Source organism: Squalius cephalus, assembly GCF_949319135.1.
Source record: "Squalius cephalus genome assembly, chromosome: 9".
Taxonomy (NCBI): Eukaryota; Metazoa; Chordata; class Actinopteri; order Cypriniformes; family Leuciscidae; genus Squalius; species Squalius cephalus.
The window spans coordinates 24,053,424-24,077,117 of NC_137130.1; the positions used below are offsets into that span (position 1 = coordinate 24,053,424).

The 23,694-nt window shown below is 37.4% G+C and overlaps 1 protein-coding gene across 1 annotated transcript; it reads left to right on the forward strand.

Moving 5' to 3' along the window:
• The first annotated feature begins 32 nt into the window (after positions 1–32).
• Positions 33–22,544, forward strand: als2a (alsin Rho guanine nucleotide exchange factor ALS2 a). Its single transcript, XM_079881285.1, has 33 exons — positions 33–410; positions 604–752; positions 2,225–3,586; positions 4,762–4,930; positions 5,036–5,132; positions 6,000–6,077; positions 6,199–6,387; positions 7,367–7,538; positions 7,647–7,836; positions 7,927–7,992; positions 8,102–8,264; positions 8,351–8,482; positions 10,427–10,555; positions 10,656–10,679; positions 13,536–13,606; positions 13,803–13,869; positions 13,952–14,151; positions 14,403–14,468; positions 15,004–15,102; positions 15,218–15,385; positions 15,471–15,582; positions 15,709–15,786; positions 15,899–16,026; positions 16,111–16,275; positions 16,598–16,715; positions 17,835–17,992; positions 18,266–18,382; positions 18,540–18,716; positions 20,847–20,892; positions 20,986–21,047; positions 21,146–21,295; positions 21,406–21,502; positions 21,686–22,544. The coding sequence occupies exons 1-33, from the start codon at positions 388–390 to the stop codon at positions 21,722–21,724; spliced, it is 5,061 nt and encodes a 1,686-aa protein (XP_079737411.1). The 5' UTR covers positions 33–387; the 3' UTR covers positions 21,725–22,544.
• The last annotated feature ends 1,150 nt before the right edge of the window (positions 22,545–23,694 follow it).

The following is a 23,694-nucleotide window of genomic DNA, read 5'->3' on the forward strand; positions in this document are numbered from 1 at the left end:
CATTGAAACTGACCCTCCGCGCTTTCCGTAGCTCCCAAAACAAATTTTTAGAGCTGTCAACTTCAGTCGCGAGCTTTCACTTTACTTTCAGATATCAAAAGCCGACAGCGATTCTCCCTTAAACTTCTGCAGAATGTCACACATTTCACGAAAAACATACTGCAAAGTTTTGTAGACTTATTGAACTTAAGCGAGCGTAACTACTGTTTACTTTTAATGCTCTGTAGGGCGGTTTCAGTGTGATTTCGAGACAGATAACTTAGTAAATGCGTGAGTGAGGACGTTTATGTGAGCAAATTTCGCTTGTGAAGTCCGTTTAATTCACAATTTTATCTGAATTTAGTTACTGGAATGGCTGTCACACCGTCGAAAATAATGGATTGAATAATGCTGATGGAGGAACAGCGCAGGTGCGTACTCATTTCTGTTATAAAGTGTCACTTTTTGAAGAAAAGTTCTTCTAAAAATGGTCTTTCTGTCATTACTTGCTCTCCCTCTTGACGTTACTAACACGCATGCTGTTATTTTTCCACCAAGTTGAACACAAAATTGATTTTTGAAAGATATTGACTCTTTACGAATGTGTTTTTTTGTTCGTCCCAGCTCTGGAGAAGATGAGGGCTCTAGAGAGAAAGGTGTGCTCTACAGATGGCAGGGCTATTTCTGCGGTGTGTCCCCAGAGAGACTGCTTCTGTCCAGGCCTGTGCTTCATGCTGCCCTGGGGAATTTACATGGACTTCTGCTGACAGAAGGTCAGATCTCTCTTGAAATGAGAATGAAACGACGAGTTACATACAGTTGTGGTCATAAGTTTACACGCACTTTGCAGAATCTGCAAAATTGTATTCATTTTAACAAAAAAATGCTTGCTTTATTTAGTACTGCCTTGAATAAGCTATTTCACATAGCAGATAGTCCACAAGACCAAAAGAATAACTAAATCTATACAAACGTCCCATTTCAAAGTTATAGGCTACTTGATTCTTAGTACTATGCCATTGCCTGGATGATCCATGATTGTTTAGGCCTACCAGTTTTCATGATTGTGAGTTGTTTTTGAGTCCTTTGGTTGTCCTGAGCATTTTAAGTACTATGAAATTAAACTTATTTTTTTAATGGAATATTGCAGTATTTATTATAAATAATTTATCCATGGTTGTGCATACTATTTTTCAATAATTCATGCATCTTTGTAAAATGTTATCAAAATAACTTCCTCTCCCTCTTGCATTGACATCTCTTCTCTACTCTAAAGTGTTGAGACTCACATGAGATCACAGTAATAGCAAACCACAACCATCCCACAATTCCTAAAATCAAGTTCCCTTCTGCCCTAATTTTTTTTTTTTCTGGTTTGAGAAGCCAGATCCTGCATATTCTTTGCTTTTCCAGCATGTTCTTCATATTTGAACAACTTTTCTCAGCAGTCGCTGTATGATTTTGAGATTAATCTTTTCACATCGAGGACAATTGATTGACTCATACATAACTATTATAAAAGGGTCAAACATTCTGACTGGTGCTCAATAAAGCTATGCAATAAGAGACATTTTTTTGAATACAATGATCATAGCAAATTTTTTTATTTTCAGAGCTGCTTATTTTGTTTTCTGGGAAACATGCAAGTATTTTATTTAGTTTCTGAAGGACAGTGCAAAATGAACTTGTGACCGCAACTATAATCATATTTCAAAGGATAAAATTCATCATGTATGTATGTATATATATATATATATATATATATATATATATATATATATATATATATATATATATATATTTCATAGGATAAAATTCATCATGTATGTATATATATATATATATATATATATATATATATATATATATATATATATATATATATATATATATATTATTCTCCTGAGATTCACTTACTGTATACTACAGTACTGGTCGAGTTTTTGATGGCGATAAATCAGTAATATTAAAAAATTTCATGGCTGTTTTCCACCCTCTCTCTGACCCCTTAATTATATAGGCTAATTGTCTTCTGCGGGAATAATAATTTCAAGCCATTTTTACTGCTTGTAAACAGTACATTTTTTAGCACTTTTAGGAATCTAACATTATGAACGTTAGAACTGCTATTTCAAAAGGGTTCTTAAATGCCAAAAAAACTGTGGATAGATTGAGATAAAGATAAAGAGATTTCTCATGAAATCTTTTGGACACACTCTAATTGTCAAACGTATTCCTCTCTCAGATGGGCAAGTGTATAGTTTTGGCGAGCAGCCGTGGAAACGAGTCAGTTCTCAGCCTGCCAGCCCTGTTTTAGAGAGCGCACTGAAGGAACAGCATGTGATCTCCGTGTCGGCGGGCAGCTATCACTCTTCTGCTGTAACAGTGGATGGCCTCGTCCACATGTGGGGGGAGAACTCCCATGGCCAGTGTGGTATCTCTGGAAAGGAGCAGGTACCCAATCCCACTCCCGTCAGTGTGGTGGATGGTGAGACCCATCCTCCACAACTGGTCCAAGTCCTAAACGTGGCCTGCGGAGCGCAGCACACTCTGGCCCTGTCAAGAAATCATGAGGTGTGGGCCTGGGGTAGTGGCTGCCAGCTGGGACTGGTTACCAGCGTATTCCCGGTATGGACACCCCAGAAGGTGGAGCATTTAGTGGGAAGATATGTGATTCAGATTGCTTGTGGTGGGTTCCACAGCCTGGCTCTGGTTCAGTTTCTTCCTTCCCCAGAGGCCAGTCAGCAAACTCGGGATAGATGTGGGCAGTGTAAGCAGAGCCTTTTCACCATGACTGAAAAGGATGACCATGTTATTATTTCCGATGAGCATTACTGTCCACTTGGAGTGGAACTGGCTGATTCTAAACAAGGTCGAAGATCAGGACAAAGTTCTCCAGCTGAGACACCAATAACCAAAAACTCCTCGCCCGACTCCCAAGTATCCCCACTGACCTCGAATAACATTTGTGCAGGCCAGGGATCCTCATTCGGATCTCAGCAAAATACCACAAGCCAGGAGACTCAACTAGACCTTGCTGAATCTGAGGCTGGGCCTGTACGTCTGCGACGAACCAAAAGCACTCCCTACCCTGATAAGCAGGCTCTGAAAGACTACCTCAAAAGGATTTCGGACCAGACCCTCGCTGAGCAGGCCGAGGCCACCTCAGTAGGAGGTTCCCATCCTCCGAGCCGTCAGACATCTCTCACGTGTCCTTTCCGATCAGACCAAAGTGATGAGCTTACACTACGTCCCTCTTCACCGACACTGAGCAGACCTGATAGGATCACAGCTTCTGCCAGACAACGCAGTGCATCAGATACCGTCACAGACCGGAAACACTCTCTCAGTTTATTACCAATATTGGATTCCACTTCTGATGATTCTTCACTACACTCAAGTGTGGATGGAGGCATTTGCATCAGTGACCTTTTAATCAGCAGTGGATGTTTATTTGAGTCCTGTGAGGAGGGCGGAGACACTGCTGGAATGGACTTCTGTCCAGCCAATTCTCTGCAAAGTAAGAAGAGCATCAGTCTTATGGACATCACATTAGAGGACACTGAAGCACATGATCGCAGAGGGTCTTTACCGGGTTTCTCTCCAGGTAAACCTCATGGCTTTTTTAAAATATGTTTTTATAAAATGTTATATCAGTGGCTATACCATTTTATTTATTCTACAATAAGTATGTTTACATGCACTAATTTCCGCCAATCCAAATGAATGCAGTTCGAATTCAGACCCAAAGACAAATTAACTGATAAAAATAAGCTGTTATGTAGGAGCAATAGCCTTGTGGGCAGCGCTGTGTCATATGCCATAGCTGTGCATAAGGCAACCCACGTTCGAGTCTCAGCTCGAGGTTCGGGCTAGTCGACCCCTAATGTGTATACCATATTTTGGAATCCAAATATTCAGATTCAAGCATTTACATGCTTACTTTTTTCTATTGATCAGATTATTTCAGGTCTGCACCACCTCTTTGAATTGAGGCATTGAGCTCAATCGGATCGATTGAGGTGTTTATTTGAAGGCTTTTCGGTTTGATTGAGCCTTTAACTAATGGCTCAATAAACTGTTAGTAATTTGATTAATTACTAACTGATTATTTGGTTGCAGGTATACGTCGCTATAAAGTGCGTTGTCTTAATCAACCAATCACGGCTTTTTTTCTGATGGCCCAACTGTTGGGCCATTAGTTTAGAATTTCACTTTTCATTCAGAATTTCATCAAGCCAACATTTTTACTAGCTAATCATCACCAAAAAATTATAATTTTTTTTTGTTTTGCATCACAGAAAATAACTTTTTAAATTTACAAGGCATAAAAATTCATTTAAAATTTTCAGTTGCAATGCAGCACTGGCCTAAAAGGCCTGAAACTCTGTCTCAGCGGGCCAAGCTTATTGTTGAGGCCAGCCAACATAGTAAAGCATGTCCTGTCGAATACTACTTACTTTATGGAAACCCCCTTTTATGGGACCCATTTGCTTGCAAAAGAAATGAGTCATGGCTTACTGCACACAGGGTATTTCTACAATGGCATCAGTTACTGAAAGCTTTTATTTTGCATGATGCTGCATCGATGTTAATCGTAGTGCCAAGACCACTGTTGAAACTCTTGAAATTATAAAAATTACTTTAAAGGGACAGTTGACCCCAAAATAAACAATCTGTCATATTTATTCACCCTCATGTTGAACTAACCCTTAAAGAACTTCTTGTAGAAATTCTACTTATTTAAGAAACATTTTATTACACTGTCTTGTTGAATTGCAGTGTCGCCTTCTGACAGTCATCGAACCAACAATTTGAGAGCTGTAGTGGGTGCAGTGACAACAACTTCTACCTCAGAATCCAGAAATCTCCTTCCTTCCCTCTACACCGAGGTGTGGAGTTGGGGGAGGGGCCAGGAAGGTCAGCTAGGTCATGGAGACTATTTGCCCAGGTACAATAGAGCCCTCATAAACACATACGTGTTTTGTTCATGTTTAACCGTTGAATTCTTTGACCACAGTGCATGACTGGAAACATTTTTGTTCTCTCCTTGCAGGTTACAGCCTCTCTGCATTAAGAGTTTAAGTAAAAAGGAAGTTGTCAAGATCACAGCTGGAGCAAATCACTCCTTGGCACTGACAGCTCAGTGTCAGGTAAGGAGGGACTTCAGAATATTTCTCCATTTGATTCTGTAGAATTCTTTCCAAAGAGTTTGTTTGATTCATAGCAAAAATGTAGGCTATATACATGAAAAAAGATGCAAGGTACAAGACTGTATATCTATGAGGATATTATTTTTTATCCCATAAAGCATTGTGAATTTTAATGTATGATTTTCTTATCAGAAATCTTGCTTTATACAAACTTTAAGTAGGTAGCTACTAGCTAACGTTACCTTACCAGCTTTCAGATCGCCAACACAATCCTGCTTGTCATTGCCATTGTTATGATAACAGCGACTTCTGTTATTGGTGGATTTTGCTTCAATTTTGTGGACAGTGTAGTGCATCTAGAATTTGGCTGTGAAATACAATAAAGTTGCTTATGCTTAAACACCTTGGTGCTTTTGGAAGGTCTTTTTTTGAAAAGTTTAAACCAGTGTTATTTTAGTATTTTTTTATATATATATATATATACTATACTACTATAGTATTTTTAAGTTGTTTTTATTTTTATATTTAGTACTTAAAAACTACTTTTTTGTCATTTTTATTATTATTATTAAATATTTCTTTATAGCTTAAATTTCTTCAGGTTTTTGAAATTTTAGTACTCATTTCAGTTACTTTCCAAGGCAACATTTCAAAAGTTCTGATGTTTATATTTCATTTCATTTCATTTTTATTTCAATTACTGATATGATTTTTAATCGTTTTAGTTAACAATAACAACACTGGTTTAAAATGATTAATTATTTGTCTGTTTATATTTTTAATGGGATCTTTTTTTCTAGATCCCTACACAGTTTGTTTTTCACCTTTTCTTAATAACAATCAGTGTGTATTTCTCCTCTCTCACAGGTTTATTCCTGGGGAAGTGACAAATTTGGGCAGCTGGGTCATATGAATGCTCCCTGCACAGTTCCTAATCTCACCATGGTATACATCCTTTAATTTTTTCATGATGTGATTGTGCAGTCACCTTTTCTGAAAGCCTTCCCTTTTAAGGCATTCCTTTCCTTGTATAAAAATGAATGTGCAGTTGTGCATGTGTCGATAGATCTCTGACGGTATCCGTGTGTGGGACGTGGCAGCAGGGCAAACGCACACTTTGCTGCTGGCTGATGGAGACTGTTATCAGCCCATTCTCTACTACAGCGGAGAGCAGGTGATGGAGAACACTGACAGCGCTCATCCCCTCTCCGGGACCTACACCCAGACGCCCACCCTTCTGCCCTTCTGCATGAATGTTCGTATACATTGTTTTAACAGTTAATTATTTTTACAATTAATTATTTTTGCTGCAGATAGGCTGGTAGTAAAATGACAAACTCAACAAACTAAATTAGTTGATTCCATTCTTCTTCAGTGAAGATTGTTATACATACAGTACATCATTACAATACAAAACATCATACATCAAAACATCGTACATCATTAAAATACAAAATCAGTGACAAAGAAGAAGAAAAAAATATTAATGATAAAAATGCAATAAAAAATAATAACACATAAAAAATGTGCTAAAACAAAGTAGACTTTCCACAAGACACTATGGGCCAGATTTACTAACAGCTTGCGCCAGCGCAAACCTTCTTTAGGCGTTAAACTACTGTCAGGATTTACTAAAGACACAGTCAAAAATGAATGCTGAAAAGGCGTGGACACAGTTATTTTTGCGGCTGACATTATTGCTTATGCATTTTTTTAGGGGTTTTCCTTGAAGACACTAAATTTATGGGAGGAGAGTATTTAAATGAATCACGCAAGGTGATTTACTAAGGTTTTGACTCATCAATTTACTGGTATTTGCGCCATTATTCAACACCCAAAAAAACACTTCTTAAACCAGACACTAATTTGCGCCGCTTGTAGATTGCAATTGCGTTGGTCATTGTGGAAATGATCCGGCTGCATCTTTGTTCTTTAATTTGTGTGTCATAAGTATATCATGCACAAAACTTTCCACTCTCATCTGTGCTTTTTTGGTATTGCGCTCTCATGCTAATTTGCCCTGTTTAGTAAATCTTGCCCTATATATATGTATATTTATATTATAAAAACATTAATTTAATTGCACTTGAATACATACTTTTGCTAGCAAGTATCAGTGATTGGTTGATATGTATAATATTACTGGAAGGGAATTGTGTTAGTTTTAATGATTGTGATTAATTGTTTAATGTAAAGCATCAGTTTATTCTAATTTTGCTGAATCCTTTGTGAAGATTGGTTATGTGAGCAGAGTGTTTGGGGGAGGACTGAATTGTTTGGCCTTGGCCGATCAGAACGCAATGGGTTTCATAGCGACAGTCCACGAGCTTGCTTCGGCAGAGAGGAAGTTCTACTGCATCCTCAGCAAGGTGAAGAGCCAAATCCTGAGCCCCCTGCTAGCTCGTGGTATGTAACGGATTCTTTTTTACTCATTGCACTTTTCGTTTCGATCTTGTGGATTGTTATTGGGTTTTATAATTGGATATTGATTGTATCTGCTCTCTTGTAATGTAGCGAGTTTGGCCTCGTCTCTGGGTCAGTCCTCCATGTTGCTGTTTCAAGGGATGGCTAGTAGTTTCAGCAAGCTTTGCCATCTGACAGGACAGCACTCAGTATCCCTCACCAACTTCCTGCAGCGAGGCAAAGCGATCAAATCACTGGTCTTGATCAAGAACACAGCTATTTTCATTGACATCTATAAAGAGCAAGTATACTATTCATACTCAAAAAGAGAACAGCATCTTTTATATTTTAAAATCTCTATAATAACACCAAAGATGATTTTTATCCTCAGGTACAGCGATCCAGTGGGAAACTTTCTTGTTATGGGAGGATTCCAGTCATTGCTGAAACCCTCACAGTGCGTTGTCATATCTGAGCCAGCGTTCTCATTAACATATCATGATAATATATACACTATCATTAATTGTCTGAGGTACTCTTTGTTCATGCATGACCTGTTTCTTTAGAGAATTATTTGGGAAGAAACTGGAGTTGATACAGTCTCTGGTAGAGTCCAAGGAGAAGAACCCATCACCCTGTGATCTGTTGGTCAACTTGTTTTGGATGCCCTTACAGCACCTGCATGGGTATAACAGATTACTTCTGAAACTAGCCAACTGCTTTGAAGTGGTAAGTAAAGAATCCATTTCTCATTATGCTCTTAAATGGAATGAAAGTGGCATGCAAATATATGACATTAATCTTTTATTGTTTAGAACACTGAGGAATACCAGTGGATTCAAAATGGCTGCTCCAAATATGAAGCTTTAGCTCGCTTTGTCAGCAAGCAGAGAAAAGATGCTGAGGCCACTTTCAATTTCTGGAAGACCTTCAAAGGAAAGAATTCGGTATGGGACAGAATATGATTTGCATTTATTTGATCATTTATTTATGATGCATTTATTTGATAAAAAAATATAATTAAACAGTGATATTGTGGAATATTATTAGAATTTCAAATTACTGTCTTCTTTTTTTAAATATATTTGAGATATTTTTAATAATTTATTCCTGTGATGGCAAAGCTGAATTTTCAGCATCATTACTCCAGTCTTCAGTGTCACATGATCCTTCAGAAATCATTTTAATATGCTGATTTTCTCCTTTCTTCTTCTTATTATCAATTTTGAAAACAGTTTTGCTGCTTTGTATTTTTGTGGAAATTGTGATGCATTATTTTTTCAGGATTCTTTGATAAATAGACAACATTTATTTTATTTTAATCTTTTGTAACATTATCGATGAATTTAATGCATCCTTGCTGAACTCAAACTTTTCAACTAGGATTACACAGAATGTTCGGAAACCGAAATAACCGAATAAGTGAAAAGACCGAATACATTTTGGCAAACAACAATTTTATGTTTTTGATGACGCAATCAAATAGTAACCAGTGTAGAGTGAGTGGCGCGCACGCTTTATAAATGCAGCTAACATGTCGGCAGTGTGGAGGCATTGTCCGAGAAAGACTCAAAAATGGCGGTTTACAGACACTGATTTGCTGAATTGTCTAGAAGGGGGGCATCTGCAAAAACGAATAGGCTAATAGGCAGCTAATAGGCTATTCAAGAAGGGAGGCTCAAATAAAATAAAAAAAAATTTTAAGTTATGTTGTGCTTTGTTGGTATAATGTCTGCTGGAATGTTAAAAAAATGTTCAGCAATAAGTAAATATTTTTAAATTGTAGTTTTGTAATTTAGTTTTTCTTTGGAAAAGCAAGACAAAATAGTAAAAAACATTTTATTAAATTTATGCAGTGGTGAAGAATTGGCAAAATAAACCGAAAAAAGGCAAAAAAAAACGTGTTCGGTATGCCGCCTTCAGCCAAGTGAAAGTTTCATTATATTCAGTTTTGGCTTTGGCCAAGAATTTTCATTTCGGTGCATCCCTATTTTCAACCATAGTGTTTCTTCTGGCTGAAGTGAATTTGGTTCACTTAATTAAAATTTGATAAGATGTACCTAATGAACATGCTTAATAAAATTCCTGCTGCACATCGAACCCTTTAGCTAGATTCCCAATGTAGCACTGCCTCGCTTGTTAATTCATTACAAACCTTTCGGTCTTACACTGCAGTCCGGTTGGAAAATTAGCTTATTTGCCCGGCAGCTATTTTAAATGTTTCAATTAAACTATAAAATAATTCACACGTGAATGAAACACACAAAGCATGAAGTTCTAACAGCTGATGCATCAAGCATTCACATACTATATATAACAAAATTCTTGCTTTGAGAAATGAGGGTGTGAGAAATGACACCTCATTAGCATGAGTGTGTGTCAAGAGTACTTGCATTGTGGATTTGAGCTGCAACAATCTACTAAGGTCCAAACAAATAGCAAATAAAATGAACTTTTCATTCTTACCATACCAAATGTGTCGTCATTACTAAGCAACAGTATTTCTTGTCAAAGATCAATCTGAGAATGGTTTTCAAAAAAGATGAAGAAATGTTAGCCTGCTATAGTGTCTAGCACATAATGCAAAATAATCACCAGCACGTTGTTGGCTGGTGTTAATTTCACACCCTGGCAGACAGTACTTGTGAATGTATATTACTTCCCCTGTATAATGTGGTTTAGTTGACCTACTTACTATTTCCTTTAATTGAAATTGAATTGCTCAGCAAGCTGCAGGGCTAAATGCCAGCAGATATGACCACATGAATTTCAGATACGTTTTCTGGTTAGTTTATGTGCAAACCTGTTGGTGGCTGGGCAGAAGGATGTGCACATGTGATGTGTCTCCATGTGTGCAGTTCTCTTTACCTGATCTTTTCTTTCTTTCTCAGGAATCTCTGCGTAAGCCGTCTCGTCGTCTGGTTTGTGAGAGCAGTAATAAAGCTCTGACGTTGCAAAACGCTGGAAGATTCTCTGCCAGCTGGTTCATCCTCTTCAGTGATGTCTTGGTTCATGCACAGGTTAATACATTTTTAACACAAATTTTACCACCCTGTAATTGTCATTACACTCATTTTTTCATGTCATTCATGTTCTTTTTTATTTTCTTCATTCATTTAGGGCACTATACCTTCAAAGAAGCTTGTGAGTATTGTGTGTTTAAGTTCCTGCCTGCACAGAATCAGTGTATTCTTTAGGGCTTGACTTGAGACATTGAATGCATTTTTGCTCTTTTAAAGCCTGATATGAGCAATTATTGGATATTTTAAAATATGCTAATATACGTGTCCCGAGCTAGTTATCTGCTGGCATCTTTTGCTGTTTTTACTTTTAACTGAAGTGCATTATTCTGCCAAAAAGAAAAAAATGCGAGTTCAGTTATGCTATGATGAAATCTGATGTACAGAAAGAATAGGCAACAGAGATGATAGCGTGCATGTGACACCTTGCTCTGACTTGGAATCTTTTTAAAATACTTTAAACTTTAAAACAAGGCCAAAACTGGAATAAAAAAAAATCAGAACCTGTAAGACATCATTTGGTTACACTTTTTTTTTTTAAATGTGTCTTTGTTACAGTGTTATTATACATTAAGTACTAAGTAATATTAATTGACTACATGTACTTACTATAGGTTAAGGATTAGTAAATTAATAATTTACATAATTTATAGTTGTTACTCTTCAATATATTTGCAGAGCAACTAAAGCTAAATTAACAATGAAGCTACATTTATTGAAACTATAAAAATAAATCAATTATTGGCCCTGTCCCAAATGGCACACTTCATAATTATGCATTTTGGTCTTGTGGACTTACAATGGCTGCCGCGTGCGCGTGCGTCCATGTCCCATATGTCATTTTAGGTTTCAGAAGGGTGCTCGCTAGGGCTGCACGATATGGGGAAAATGTGCGATGTGCGATAACATTGTTTAATATTGCGATGACGATATGACTTGCGATAAATATTCAAATGTGATAGTGTATATGTGTTAGCTATACCCCATGTCTTAGTGCTTTAATTGGTTCTTTGCGTGTTAGGTCAAACGTTTATTACCAGCCTGAGCTAGTGTGTGTGTGTGCGTGCGAGTGAGTGAGAGAGGGAGGGACAGTGAGTGTGTGTGTGTGCGCACGAGTGAGTGAGTGAGTGAGTGAGCGTGTGTGTGTGTGTGCGTGTGTGTGTGCGTGTGTGTGTGCGTGTGTGTGTGTGTGCGTGTGTGTGTGTGTGTGTGTGTGTGTGTGTGTGTGTGTGTGTGTGTGTGTGTGTGTGTGTGTGTGTCTGTGTGGTGAGTGAGTGAGTGAGTGAGTGAGTGAGTGAGTGAGTGAGTGAGAGAGTGAGAGAGTGAGAGAGTGAGAGAGTGAGAGAGTGAGAGAGTGAGAGAGTGAGAGAGTGAGAGAGTGAGTGAGTGAGTGAGTGAGTGAGAGAGTGAGTGAGTGAGAGAGTGAGTGAGTGAGTGAGTGAGAGAGTGAGTGAGAGAGAGAGTGAGCGAGCGAGGGTGAGTGTGTGTGTGCGCGCACGAGTGAGCGAGTGTGTGTGTGTGTGTGTGTTTGTGCGAGTAAATGCGTGCGTGTGACGGCACGCGATGACTGGTCGGAAAGCAACGTGTAGTCTGACATGTTTCTTGTCCACGACATGACAAGATTTTAGAAGTCAAAATCGTGTAATCTGACACCGTGACTATCATAACAGACACAAAAATCTTGTAATCTGAACCAGGCATTATTCATCGTGCCAGGCTGTCTGTTGCGATGTGTTCATCGCGCGAGTTCATATCGCGATGACGATGAAAATTCGATGTATCGTTCAGCCCTAGTGCTCGCAAGCTCCCCCTTTGCGGTCGATATGTGACCTCGATGCACACTTTTGCCAAGCCTGCACTGATTCACAGTCAAAGCAGCGTTACGTCACAAAAATGTGGACTCGTAGGAAGACTGTTCCATTTGGGACAGGGCCATTGTTTTCATTGTATGTCTGTATCTGTGTGTGTGTGTGTGTGTGTGTGTGTGTGTGTGTGTACTTGTACAACTATCTTTGTGAGGACCAGTTTGAGTTTTAGACCATTGGAGTGAGGACAAAGAGAGTAAAGTGAGGACATTTTGGCCGGTCCTCACTTTCTGAGACCCTTTTAAAGGCCTGTTTGAGGGTCAAGACTTGGTTTTAGGGATAAGGTTATACTTAGGTTAAGGGTAGGTTTAGGGTAAGGGTTCAGGTTAGCCACTTAGTTGTGATGGGTAAGGTTAGGGTAAGCGGCTAGAGATTGCATCGTGTCAATGAATGTCCGCATAAAGATAGATGTACAAGAATGTGTGTGTGTGTGTGTTTATTTTCAAATATGCTGGCATATTGCTTAATTTGCTTTATATTGCCTTGTGGTTTTTGAAACTGAACTGTGTATGCAGTGACATTTTGCTTGGTTGGTCTGTATTTCTTCTTGGTCCTATGCCAGCGTCTTGAAAACATCCAGCATTTAAATGTTTCAATTCCTTTTTTGTCTGCATAAACTTTTAATAGTCTGTAAGAGGTAGAGTTGTGTGACCGATGTATTTATTAAGTTAGACAAAGACCCACATACTATCATATCATGTCATAGCACATCATAACATTTCACATCACATTATATTGCGTCATTGCATACTTTTTATTTCCACAAAATGATTTTTTTTTTCAACTTTGTTGATTAATGCTTTATTTGTTGTGAAATGTTTGGGTATTGGGTGTGGTTTCCCTTGTGCACTAGAGCATGTCATTATTCTGAATTATGTAGGTACATGGGTGTGTGTTTGTGTGAATGGCTGGGTAAAGTTTCTTCTTGAGAAAGTCTTCAATCTGGCTAATGTATTTCTTCTTTCAGGCAAACCTGTTATATTTACAAATTGTTCTTTCCTGACTCTGCAGCAACAGCAGCAGCAGCACAGCATGCAAAGGCTTTAGTTTTTATTCCTGTAGATAAGGGAGTGGTTTGCTTGAGTAACTGAATAAACTCTCTTTTTTTCCTACAGTTCTCATCTCACTACATCTACCCACTTGCTACACTGTGGGTGGAGCCCATCTCAGATGAAAGTCTGGGCATGTAAGTTACTCATCTGAGCATCTTTTATCTTTAATTTGAACAGTTGTAGTTCATTTTAGTGTAGTTTAATGACATTTCATTAAATATTAAGCCGTTGGGAATGCTCTCGCACATGCTAAATGGGAGTTTCAAGGACACTGTTGTGCCTATACAAAAACATTTCTGCCCCAGTTTAACCTATAACTGTTATTGCTAGACTTGCCCTTAAGCTGACCACACCTGAAGAAAGCTTTGTTGTTCTGGCATCTTCCCCTCTGGAAAAGGTAATGCACTGATGCAGTCAGAGTTTGATTGAGAAGTTTCTCTGCTTTGCGTTAATTCTGCCGCCTTCTTCCTATCTGTTAGGGAAAGTGGCTGAGAGCCATTAATCAGACCATTGAGGACGTGCTTGCTGCAGGCCTGAATAGGAGGACACATGTGTCTAGAAGCAGCCAGAATGGAGATCCTCCTGTGTCACGTACTTCCACCTACACATTCAGCAAAGAGGGCCGACTCAAGGATGCTTCGTACGAGGGCCGCTGGCTAACAGGCAAACCTCATGGCAAGTGAGTACATGCCAATGCTGACTGTTTGTATTCGCAGTCTATACAATAATCCAATAATTTCTCTCAACCACTTAAGCAGAGCTGTCATGCATTTGTTTTTTCGAGTGAACAGCATTGTAAGGTGTTTTTTTTTTAATCCACTGTGGATTCACTGTGATCATGTTGTAGTAGCTCAAATGAAAGTGGCTCTTGAGTCTTACCTCGGTTTATGTGTGATACATGTGCCTTCTGTTCTCCTTTTCCTTAAATAGAGGGATTCTGAAATGGCCAGATGGGACAGTTTACTGTGGCACATTCAAGAACGGGTTGGAGGATGGGTCAGTACACACACTGTTAAAGATGAACATACTTGTGCTTGCAGATTCTTTGGAATGTACAATACCATTCAAAAGATGGGGTCTGTAAGATATATATTTTTTGAAAGAAATTAGTGCTTTTATTCTGCAAGGACACATTAAATTTATCAAAAGTAACTGTAAAGACATTTATAATGTTACAAAAAACACATTTGTAAATAAAGGCTGTTCTTTTGAATATTCTATTCGTCAAAGAATCCTGAAAAAGTGTATCACGGTTTATACAAAAATATTAAGCAGCACAAGTGTTTTAAACATTGATAATGATAAGAAATGTTTCTTGAGCAATGATTTCTGAAGGATTATGTGACACTGAAGACTGGAGTAATGGCTGCTGAAAACATTTATTTTAAATTGTAATAATATTTTTAGTGTTACTGTTGTTCTACTGTATTTTGATCAAATTAATGCAGTATAAAAGAAGTCTTCCAAAAAATCTTACCAACCCCAAACTTTTGAACAGTAAAATATAAGCCTTTTATACTTTTCTGTGTAGATTTGGAGATTATATGATGCCCAACACAACCCTCAACAAGTTTGAGCGTTACCAAGGTCACTGGAAGGAAGGGAAAATGCATGGCTTTGGCACATACTGGTAATAATTATATAAATGTGTGTGTGTTAAATGATATCTTTGGGGCATTATCAGTTTATCAGGGACCCCGAACATCTTGAACCTTACCCATGTTCTGATTGCTCTGTCTTTGCAGGCATGCTTCAGGTGAGGTATACGAGGGCTCATTCAGGGAGAACATGCGTCATGGTCACGGCATGTTACGGAGTGGGAAGTTGGCCTCTCCTTCCTCCAGTAGTGTGTTTGTGGGTCAGTGGGTTCAAGGGAAGAGAACAGGCTACGGTGTGTGTGATGACTTCAGCAGGTATGCGCATTGTATTTAGCAAATTTGAGATTGTAAACATCCTCCTGCCATAAACAATTCATCAACTTCTTTCTATATCTCTCAGAGGAGAGAAATACATGGGAATATGGCTTGATGACCAGCGACATGGAGACGGGGTCGTTATCACTCAGTTTGGATTGTATTATGAAGGGAATCACACTAATAACAAGATGATGGTCAGTTGAGCTGGGGACACTATAATATTACATAAATGCCTGCATTTGCTGATATTGAATATATACTTATTATTATTTTATATTATTTAAGTAGCATACTACAGTATGTCTTTTTTCCTGATACAGGGCAATGGGACTCTTCTCTGTGATGATGACACAGTCTTTGAGGGCGAGTTTTCAGAAGACTGGACTCTGTGTGGAAAGGTGAACTTGAAACAATGTGACAGTTTCCTGTGACAGCAAATTTGTCGAAACCATATTTGTGATTTTTGCATTTGTGGTTGTCTGAAACTCCTGTAATTTTCTGGATGTGAAGGGCGTCCTTTTCATGCCTAATGGTGACTCATTGGATGGGGTCTTTGATGGTCACTGGGGAACCGGTCTGAGAGTGGCCGGAACCTTCACAAAACCCTTTGAATCTTTGAGGAGAGAAAGAAAGATGCCGTAAGTTTGTCATGAATAATGCTTTGGCCTACTGTATATTTATTTGTACTGTATTTTTACATCTGTGTGCGTGTGTGTGTGTAGTGTGGCTGGTCAACATGCAGTGCCTGCAGAAGAAAAGTGGAAAGCCGTGTTTGAGGAGTGCTGGGGTCGACTAGGCTGTGAAACTCCTGGTCAGGGAGTGTATAAGAAAGCCTGGGAGAACATCGCCATATCCCTCACTGCCAGACGCAGACAACAGAGAGATTCGTATGTACACACGCATGATAAACGAGTAAAGGTGCACACAACACACAAAAATGCCTTACAACAAATAATGAAGGATAAGATGTCACCTTCTTTAAAAAAAAAAAAAAATATATATATATATATATATATATATATATATATATATATATATATATATATATATATATATATATACCAAATAACAAATACTGATTCAATAGTTCACCAAACTTGAACTTTGGTACGCAAAAGACAACTTCTTTGTTCATATGCACATGAATGTAAGTGAATGGAGCATCTTAATGTGTGACGAAATCACCAGTGATGTATGTATGTCTTTTAGTCCAGGGGAGCTGAGCCGATCTCAGACTAAGATGCTGGAGAGTCTTGAGGTGATTCCTCAACATGTGGGCCCTGTTACTGCAGACTCCTTCAGCAACATCCGTCGGTATCTCTTGAAGGTGAGACTTCCTAAAGCTTATTAACGTCAAGTCTGCAGAACTGTACAGATGCCTCAAAAAAGCATTTGGACACTCATTGGACAATTGGACGTGTCACTGCAATAGATAAAAATATCAAACCAAGTGGAAACGGATGATGCTAGAGGTTTTTTTGTTTGTTTGTTTCAAAACGAATATACTTTTCGGTTACACTTTATTTTAAGGTGTCATTGTTACAGTGTAATTACATATTTAAGTACTGAGTAATATTAATTAACTACATGTACTTACTATAGGGTTAGGGTAGGATTAGTGCTTAGTTAAGGGTTAGTTACATGTAATTATGCATAATTTAGTGTTATTACTATGGTAATTACATGTAACATATGTAACAAGGACACTGTAAAATAAAGTGTTACCTACTTTTCTATATATTCTTTGAACTAACTGGTGTCAAGGTTATTTTTAGTGGAGAACTGAGTTCATACAGGTGTCCATAAAGAGCAACTACAGGTAGACATGTTCCACTAACATTTAACAGCTATAAAGTGTCCAAATACTTTTTGATGTTTTGAAATGTGTGCTTTTGATATTTGTCTTTAAAAATAAATGCAATGTATTTAAATATTTTGTTATAAAATGCACTTACACTACTGTTTTTTAACAGTTTTTTACTATTTTTTATGTTTTTGAAAGAAGTCTCATATGCTTACCAAGTGAAAACAGAAATATTGTGAAATATTATGACAATTTTAAATGTAATTTATTCCTTTGATGGCAAAGCTGTATTTTCAGCAGTCTACAGTGTCACATTATCCTTCAGAAATCATTCTAATATGCTGATTTGTTGCTCAAGAAATTATTATTATCAATATTGTCAATTATCAAAACAGTTATATATTTTATGGAAATGGTGATATATATTTTTTTTGATAAATGGAAAGTTCGAACGAACAGCACTTATTTGAAATGGAAATCTTTTGTAACATTCTTTATTGTCATTTTTGATTAATTTAATGCATCCTTGCTGAATAAAAGTATTAATTTCTTTTTAAAAACCCGCTCTTTTGAACAGTACTGTACATTTATAAATTTTTAAATGTCTGAATACCTTTTTTGGGGTGTAATAACTCCCTTTAGGCCTGTGATACCCCGCTGCACCCACTGGGCTGGCTGCTGGAGACCCTCGTCACTGTGTACCGGATGACCTACGTTGGCGTGGGCTCCAACAGACGTCTCCTACAGCAGGCAGTGGAGGAGATCCAGTCATACCTAACACGTATATTCCAAATAGTCAGGTAACAAGTTCAGGCTTTTCTGTAATTGCGTCATGATGACCTCCCACATACCCCAGTGCTTTAAAAGCTGGTGAAGTGTTTTGCAAAGTTAATTTTCCTTAAAGGGAAGGCTTTGTTCTTCTTTCATTATTTTTCCTTTATTACTTAATGAACTTTGCTAAATGTAATAATGGGACATACCATTGATTTCATTACAATTCTCATAGACCACTGCATTCATTGATTTTCCTGAAAAAGCTGTTGTGTTTCAAGTGTTATAAATATTTGCTGTAGGTTTCTGTTTCCTGGTCTTCCTGCGGACGGAGGTTTTATTCTGGATTCCTCCAGTTTCTCAGATGAGGGCACAGACTCTTTTAACAGCAGTACACACTCAGAAACTCCACAGCAGGGGTAAGACAGCACCACTATGACTGAACTACAGATTTGCATCACTACTAGATTTACTCAGAAACTGTTAAACATGAAAATAGTGCATCTGTCCCAAATGTATCTGTTCTGTAGATGTCATAACAATTAAACAGGCTTGTGTATGTTGTGTGCTCTGCAGTTGGTTAGTGAGCAGCTCAAGTCTTCTCCTGCCGGTGTTGCTGCCGAGGCTTTACCCTCCTCTCTTCACCCTCTACACACTAGAGAAAGAGAGAGAGGAGGAAGTGTACTGGAACTGTGTGCTAAGACTCAACAAACAGCCTGATCTCGCCCTCCTAGCCTTCCTTGGAGTACAACAGTAAGTGACAAAAGGAAGAGTACAAGATAAAATTTTACTCTATTACAGTGTGTATGATGCAATTATAGTGGCCCTAAAAACGATTGGATGCTTAAAGGCCAATTCACACTATGCCAACGGACAGTTGGTAGATAGTTTTGTAGTTTTTAATTGATAAATCAATTGACATATTCTTTAAAATTAAGACAAAATATATTTGGACACGTGTCCTTGGTAATTAATTCAAAGACATTGCAAAAATGCATCAGTAGAGGTCAATTCGGTTACACTCTCTATGAATCCTATATTTATAATGCATGCATAATGCCTTATAAATAAATATTTTATGTTGTATCATCTCATAATCATTTAAAAGTGCTCCTTGTCTGCTTTAAGTAAAGTAAAAAAGACTAGGTCTCCTCTTAAACAGCCATAAGATATTATAAAGTGGTTTTAAACTTAATTAAACTTAAGAGAATATTATCATGACAATGTCAATACAAATGGAATTTATAATCCTCTTATGGTAATTATAATACTCTTAAAAGGTGTAACCATTAATAGTGGTTACGTATTATAATCAGGGTTTGAAATTAACACCCGTCAATTGCGGGTGAAAATCCACAGTGGCGGGTAACGCATATCAACATACTAGCCAATTTGGCAGGTTATGATTCATAAATTATGTTTCTATCACTTTGCATGGCATCACTATCAGAGCCCTTCCCCTAAAACTAGCCTCAAACATTAGTAAAGAGGGTCGCACATTTAGAGAATGGGCGTTGCAGTGCCACGTCTTTAAAATTCAAACACTGTTTTCTATAATAATAATAATAATAATAATTTGTTACATTTATATAGCGCTTTTTCTGAGACCTCAAAAATTGTCCTGAAAATTCTATGACCGTAAGCACACCGACGGCCCCCATCTACAACTCTGGTGCACAACAGCATCACTCACATAGTTTTCAATTAAAATACAACGATTTAGGACAAATATATTTCAGATGAATTAAATCAATCAGCATTTATTGACATGGGGCATGGAATATACGTAGCTTGATTTTGGCGGACAAGATATAATACAATAGAGAAAATACAATAATTTGTTCAGCTTAGTCTAAATAACAAACAAAAGGGAAAGGCTGCTGCAAAAAAATGGTAGAACCCCCATAGCAGATCTCTACAGGTGGTGCTGGGGAGGAGGAGGGATAACAGAAGCTTTCATAATTGCGCCACGCGCCATGATTGACTGGTGATTGACTGGTGCGTTGGAAGAACCAATCAGCGTTCATTTAGTTTCATGCCTGTACTATGTATGTGCGTACTGACTTTACCTTAGGAGATTGTGTATCGTGCATTTTTCAGTAACAGGTTTGTTTTTGTGGCTTGAATATATATGCTTCATATCACACTTTCTCTTTCCATTTCTGCTGGTTTTTTTTTTTCAAATATCTTCATTCAAACTCATTTACACCACTTTCATTCTTCCTTCATTCTTGGAGTGAACTTTTGCCTGTATTGTGATTAGATTCACTGTTCTCTTGAACTTAAGAATGCGAGTACAGAATGATGCGAGCGGTGTGCATTAAGCCTGTCTGTGAGGCGCAGAATGGTGCTTCCCGTCCGGTGTACGACCGGTAAATGCTCTACCAGAGACCTAGTAGTCAATGAACAGGCCACTTTTTCCAACCCGTTCTCATATATGCCACATGTCCAAGAGGGCAAAAAGCGCCCTAGTGTCTATTGCTATGTGCAGGTAAAAGTCAAATTGGTTTGTGATTTGAAAAATGTAATTTCAAATCCTGATTATAATGTATTATAACTGTCATTACGATTATTCATGAGATGATACATAAATATTGTAATATGCTTGCATATAATGCATTAAGAATACCCTTATAATGCATTATACTGTAAATATAGAAAAGTGGTATCATTAAGTCTACGAAAATGTAATATTATATTTGATATACAGTATTTAATATTTTGTTCCTTATGCAATTAAATGTTTATATTGTATGCATGGTTTAAGAGTCCAAATACTTTCCGTTGTCTCTGTATACAGTATAATAATGACTAATCAAAGCCTCAGTCCAGGAAGCACGGTGGCTTTTACATTTTTTAGATGAATGTCTCTTTGTTTTCCAGAAAGTTCTGGCCAGTTTCTATCTCTGAATTGGGAGAGATAAAGCAGGTGAACCTTTCTGTCATTTCTAAGAAAATAATCAGTGATGAAACTCGTGGTAAAATAAATAACTTAAATGGTTCAATTGGATTTATTGGACAGGTCTTGCCAAGTACTAAAGACGCCTGCTTTGCCACTGCTGTTGAAACCCTGCAACAGATCAGGTAAAGACTGTCTGTGTATAACATGGATAGAAAAACAGCAACAACAACACTTTAGTAGCAGCTTTCTTATATATTCATTGTTGTCTTTGCTTCTACAGCACAGCATTCACTCCCTCAGACAAGTTGCAGGTGATACAGCTGACCTTTGAGGAGGTCACCCAGGACGTGCAGGCTCTGCTTGGGCTGGAGTTTCTATGGTCCATGGATGACCTCTTTCCAATCTTCCTCTATGTGGTGCTCCGCGCACGGTACTTTTCCAAACCTCTCACTGCATATAGACCTCACGGCAATGAAGTTATCAGTTGAAACATTCAGTTTGTCTGCCCACGTAAATAACCTTTTGCTTGTGAACGTGTAGGATCAGAAACCTGGGCTCTGAAGTCAGTCTGATAGAGGACCTTACAGACTCCAGTCTACAGCTGGGACAGCTTGGGTTCATGTTGACAACTCTCAAAGTGAGAATGAAATGACATTTTCTTTTTTTCCACACATATTTAGGGACAAGAAACATTACACTGGTTTTATGAACCAATTGTTTTATTTGAAAAGCTGAATTTTAAGGATAATCTTATCCCACACAATCACTAGTCCCCTTTCATTCTTTTCCATCTTTTAATCTGTTTATCTCTGCTTTTTAGGCCTGCTACAACCAGATTCAGCTTGAGAAGACTACATAGGGATGGGTTGGTTTGTGAGCAGCACGGCCGCAGCTTACCTAACTTGCGCACATTCTTATGGAGTAGGTGCTGTTTAAATAGACACGGATTACAGGTCAAAGTCAAGATGTGCTCATTTATTTCAGGCCTCAAGAAGAGGCTCACATTCAACTCAAGCATTCCCTTAAGCACTGTGCTACAGAAATGACTTAGATTGTTATGTTTTGATACTCTCACACTGACCATTTGACGGACAGTAAAGTTACACCTTGGAGAAACGTCCATATTAACTGGGCACGTCATGTACAAAATCGTTATACAACTACAATTATTCAAGCACTCACCATGTCTCAATATTTTATACCAGTTTTGGTAACAACTGACATTCATTGCTATAAATATATTATTTGGTATCAGACTGTTACTGACTTGTGTACTGATACTCCAACTAATGATAATGCTCTAATTTTAATATAATCAGAAGAAACTATATAATTGTATCAGAGCAGTACCTATGGACTAAGATACCTAGGGGTTTGACGGAATGACCTCAGAGTGACAGCAACTTGAACAACATTTACACTATATAGAACTAATAAAACTTAAAACACCCTTATTTATATAAGGAACATATAGCAATGGACAACAGCATTTATAATATTTTGCTATAGATGCATTGATGAAAAGTTTAAGCTCATTAAGATTTTTTCATGTTTTTGACAGAAGTCCCTTCTGCTCACAAATGTTGCATTTATTTGATCAAAAATACAGTAAAAACAGTAATTTTGTCAAATATTATTACTATTTAAAATAACTGTTTTCTATTTGAATATGAATTTCTGTGATGTAAAGCTGAATTTTCAGCATCATTACTCCAGTCTTCAGTGTCAAATGATCCTTCAGAAATCATTCTAATATGCTGATTTGCTGCTTAAGAAACATTTATTATTATTATTATTATTATTATTAATGTTGAAAACAAATATGCTACTTTTTTTGTGATAAAATTTTTTCAGGATTCTTTGATTAATAGAAAGTGTAAAGAAAACCAAGAAAATCAAATCTTTTGCATCATTATAAATTACTGTTACTTTGGATCTTTTTAATGCACCCTTGCTGGATAAAACTATTAATTTTTTTTTTTAAATCTTACTGACCCCAAATTTTTGAATGGTAGTGTATATAAATGATCCATCCGAAGGAACTTCACTATCATAGGAAATTCACTAAAAATGAATCAGACTTTCCAATGCTTTTTAAGAGAAAGAACATTCGAGGAGAGTATGTAATGTATGATTAAGTTGTTAGTTTGCATGGTTGCAAAGCAGTGCCATTGGTTTTTGGGGAAACATAGCTTGTTACTGAATGAACTTTGAAAACAGAGTTAGTCACGTTACTGAAAAATGTAGACGCTACTTTAAACTTGTAAACAATCCTATAAAATCCGATAGATGCATCCCTATTATTAACCAGCTTCTGTTTGGGTTACTGGTTCTATTGTGATTTTGCACATTACACAGGGTTGCTGTGTTTTTAAATACATTTGAAGTGTTGTGATGTTGGCGTTCTAAATCGTAAGCAGAGATTGAACAATGTCATTGAAGCACTGACGTGTAAAGATGGCTTGCAGTAGTGAAGACATAATTGAAGTCAGATAATGTTGTGATGTATTTTAACTGTATAATCTGTGTAACTGAAACAGCTGATATTCTGAAAGAAATGGTTTGCATTTCAGCATATGACAGCACTCTGACATGAAAAACACTATATGAAATTTGATTTAGTTGTAATTTGATACTCTTATTAAAGTGTACCAGAGTGAATTTATTTACTTATAGCTTATACACTGGAGTCTTGAGTAATATTTTTTCAGTCCATGGCATTTTTACACTATGCAATAAGGGAATAATATTTAAAAATATTAGCAATATGCTTTACATTTTCAACTTGTTTAAAGAACAAACTGATCAAGCACTTGTGTGAAAATACTG

What these genes read in the sequence shown, in the direction of transcription:
- als2a (XM_079881285.1), top strand. Translation starts at nt 388, where the DNA reads ATGCTGATGGAGGAACAGCGCAG. An exon ending in TAGCCAACTGCTTTGAAGTG is followed by an intron (nt 8,265 to 8,350) that starts GTAAGTAAAGAA and finishes TTTATTGTTTAG; the next exon opens with AACACTGAGGAATACCAGTG. An exon ending in ACACTAATAACAAGATGATG is followed by an intron (nt 15,583 to 15,708) that starts GTCAGTTGAGCT and finishes TTCCTGATACAG; the next exon opens with GGCAATGGGACTCTTCTCTG.